A 2,500-nucleotide genomic window follows, 5' to 3' on the forward strand; every position below is an offset into this window, starting at 1 on the left:
AGTCTCGAGAGGATTGCCATCATAGTCAAATTCTGCCAGTATGCATTTTGAGTAGCCTGGAAAAAGAAAGGAAAGAAAAAAATACTGTTAAATGCATATCTTAGACAAGGCTTTGGTTAGTAAAAAATAATGAGTGAAAAGAAGTTATTTTTTCTCTTTTTTTTTCCATCAAACCATGCAAACCCATAAGTCTCTTATATACATACATCTATTAATTTCTACTTTTCAAAAGGGGTTTTCATGTAAAGTTTCCCTTTCTACATAACTTTATTCTTACTTTCCCATGACTTGCTACCCAATTGTTCTGATAAGTGTTCAGACTATCAAATGTAATCTCCTTATAACTCTATCGTATATTAGAGAAAGTAACTATTACCTTACTTTTAGAAAACCAAGGGGCATGAAGCTAATATGACCACTAAGCCCAAGAAAAAAACTCAATCACAGGAACTACATCTACAGTACTTATACTCCAAAGTAAATTACATACAAAATATTGAGTACTCTCTTTCAACCATATTTTCACTGATAAGTGTCATTTGCTTGCTTACCATGTACTGGAATTAGGTCTATCTATTGCTAACACATGAAAATAAGAAGGCATGTTCACACATAACAAAAGTATGAACGAAAAAAAAAAAAAAAATGTGCACTAAATTCCCCTTACAAATATGTAATATCCTGAAGGTTAAAAAATTATAATATATTATAATAATCAAGAAATTATATGATGCATATTCACGTTAACTCGCACATTTACTGGCTCTTACCTGTGACAAGAGGGCATGAGGTGTAGCCATCGTAGTGAGAGTCTGGATTTTTCCCGGCCATGACTGCACTCAAATTTTTACGTAAAACTCCAATTTGTCCAGCTGTGTAAAGGGGTAAAAAGGGGTGTTAGTCATCGTATCATTTTCAGTATATTTATCTTTGTTAAGTACTAAGCCTTGGTACAAATCTTATAGCATGGGTTACATGAAAAAAATGAGCTAATAGTATTGGAATATCATTTTGGCTTCCTGTAGCTTATTAAGCCACTACAGAAAAACATCTTATATTTCCTTACTTTGTTTATCATAAAAAGAAACAGACAAACTAATAAGTAAAATCCTATCTCTATGCTATCTTTGAAGCACAAAAACCTTCTCATAACAAACTACACCATGCAGATAATTTATAAACTGTGCATCTATTACAACTAATCCTCCAAAACACATACCAACAGCAGCTGCGGTTTTAGACGTTGGAAGATTAGTGCAATCGCCAATGCCAAACACATTGGGGAAATCGACATGCTGCATAGTTTCCTTTTTGACATTGAGGTACCCGGCTCCATCCACTAATGGAGCACATTGGTTCAACACATCCGGGGTGCTCATTGGGGGTGTTACATGAAGCATCTCATACTGGAAGGTAAAGGAGTATAAGAAATTAGTTACAATTACAATAATGTAAATGATCATGACAATGTTATTGCAAGATCTTTAGACCATGTATAGATCATTCAACAAAAGCTGATTTCATTAAAATGAAGAGCTTACTTAATTCAGTATAGCCAGTCTATGCATTCTTTTTCCTCATGTTTATTATGGCTATTGATTTTCATTCAAAATTTTCCATACATATGAAAGAGAGAAAGCAGAAAAAGATGTCTTGCTTTATCATATGTACCAATCCATACATTTGGTTTTGAATGATTGAGAAAAAATACATAATCTGTTAACCATAAAAGCAAGTGAATTTCTCTAACAAACAACTCAAAAAAGATCCTTTGAATGTTATATTATATATAAAAAACACAAATCACTACATATCTACCTCAAAAGTCTTAAATTCTTCAGGATTGTCAAGATTCTGGAAGACGGCTTCCCTTGAGTCAGGTTTGACTTCGATCAAATTGTGACGAAGGTTTACCGTCAGGTTTCTCTCTTTCACAACCTGGAAAAGAAAGTAGCATTACTATATTCCAAAACTGTGTCTGCTGATAAGAATATTGTAACATGCAACTGTGTCTATATGAACACATTTTGTAGACAGTACAAAATGGAAACTTTTGCATTAAAAGAGAATTGCCATGAAGGTGAAAACAAATGAAATGCAAAAACTGCCAAACGGTTTCTTCCAAGTAGAATTCATAGCACTGTCTAATAAAGGAGTAGTTGGATATTGATACTAAAGAAAAGAAGTACTTGTGTCTTATCCTTATCATAAATTGAAATTGGATTAAAACACACGCTGGATCTGTGCACCTCATATACTATTGACTCAAAAAAGAAATACAGATAATACATACACACAACATTACCATCAAAAGTCAAAAAAGAAAAGAAAAAAATGAAGAAAAAAAAAAGTGATGGTAAGTAAATCATAAGGCATGAATTTATATTTCTATCTCCTTAATGAGGTACAAAATCTAATGGTATAAAAATCTCAATCATGAATACTGCCATCTAATGGAAAAATAGATAAAAAAGACTGAATATAAACACCTAAAAGAAAA

At 32.4% G+C, this 2,500-nt stretch overlaps 1 protein-coding gene across 1 annotated transcript in view; it reads right to left on the minus strand.

The window, feature by feature from the left end:
- The window catches only part of Sqor (Sulfide quinone oxidoreductase), a 14,282-nt gene that overhangs the window by 1,929 nt on the left and 9,853 nt on the right, over positions 1-2,500 (minus strand). The window contains exons 8-11 of the mRNA XM_070144844.1: positions 1,819-1,938; positions 1,220-1,406; positions 771-872; positions 1-56 (exon numbers count right to left, since the gene is read on the minus strand). The exon at positions 1-56 is cut by the window's left edge and continues 89 nt beyond it. Of these exons, the coding sequence (XP_070000945.1) occupies positions 1-56; positions 771-872; positions 1,220-1,406; positions 1,819-1,938 (465 nt within the window). The remainder of the gene's footprint in view (positions 57-770; positions 873-1,219; positions 1,407-1,818; positions 1,939-2,500) is intronic.

This window comes from Penaeus vannamei, chromosome 32 (genome assembly GCF_042767895.1).
Source record: "Penaeus vannamei isolate JL-2024 chromosome 32, ASM4276789v1, whole genome shotgun sequence".
Classification (NCBI taxonomy): Eukaryota; Metazoa; Arthropoda; class Malacostraca; order Decapoda; family Penaeidae; genus Penaeus; species Penaeus vannamei.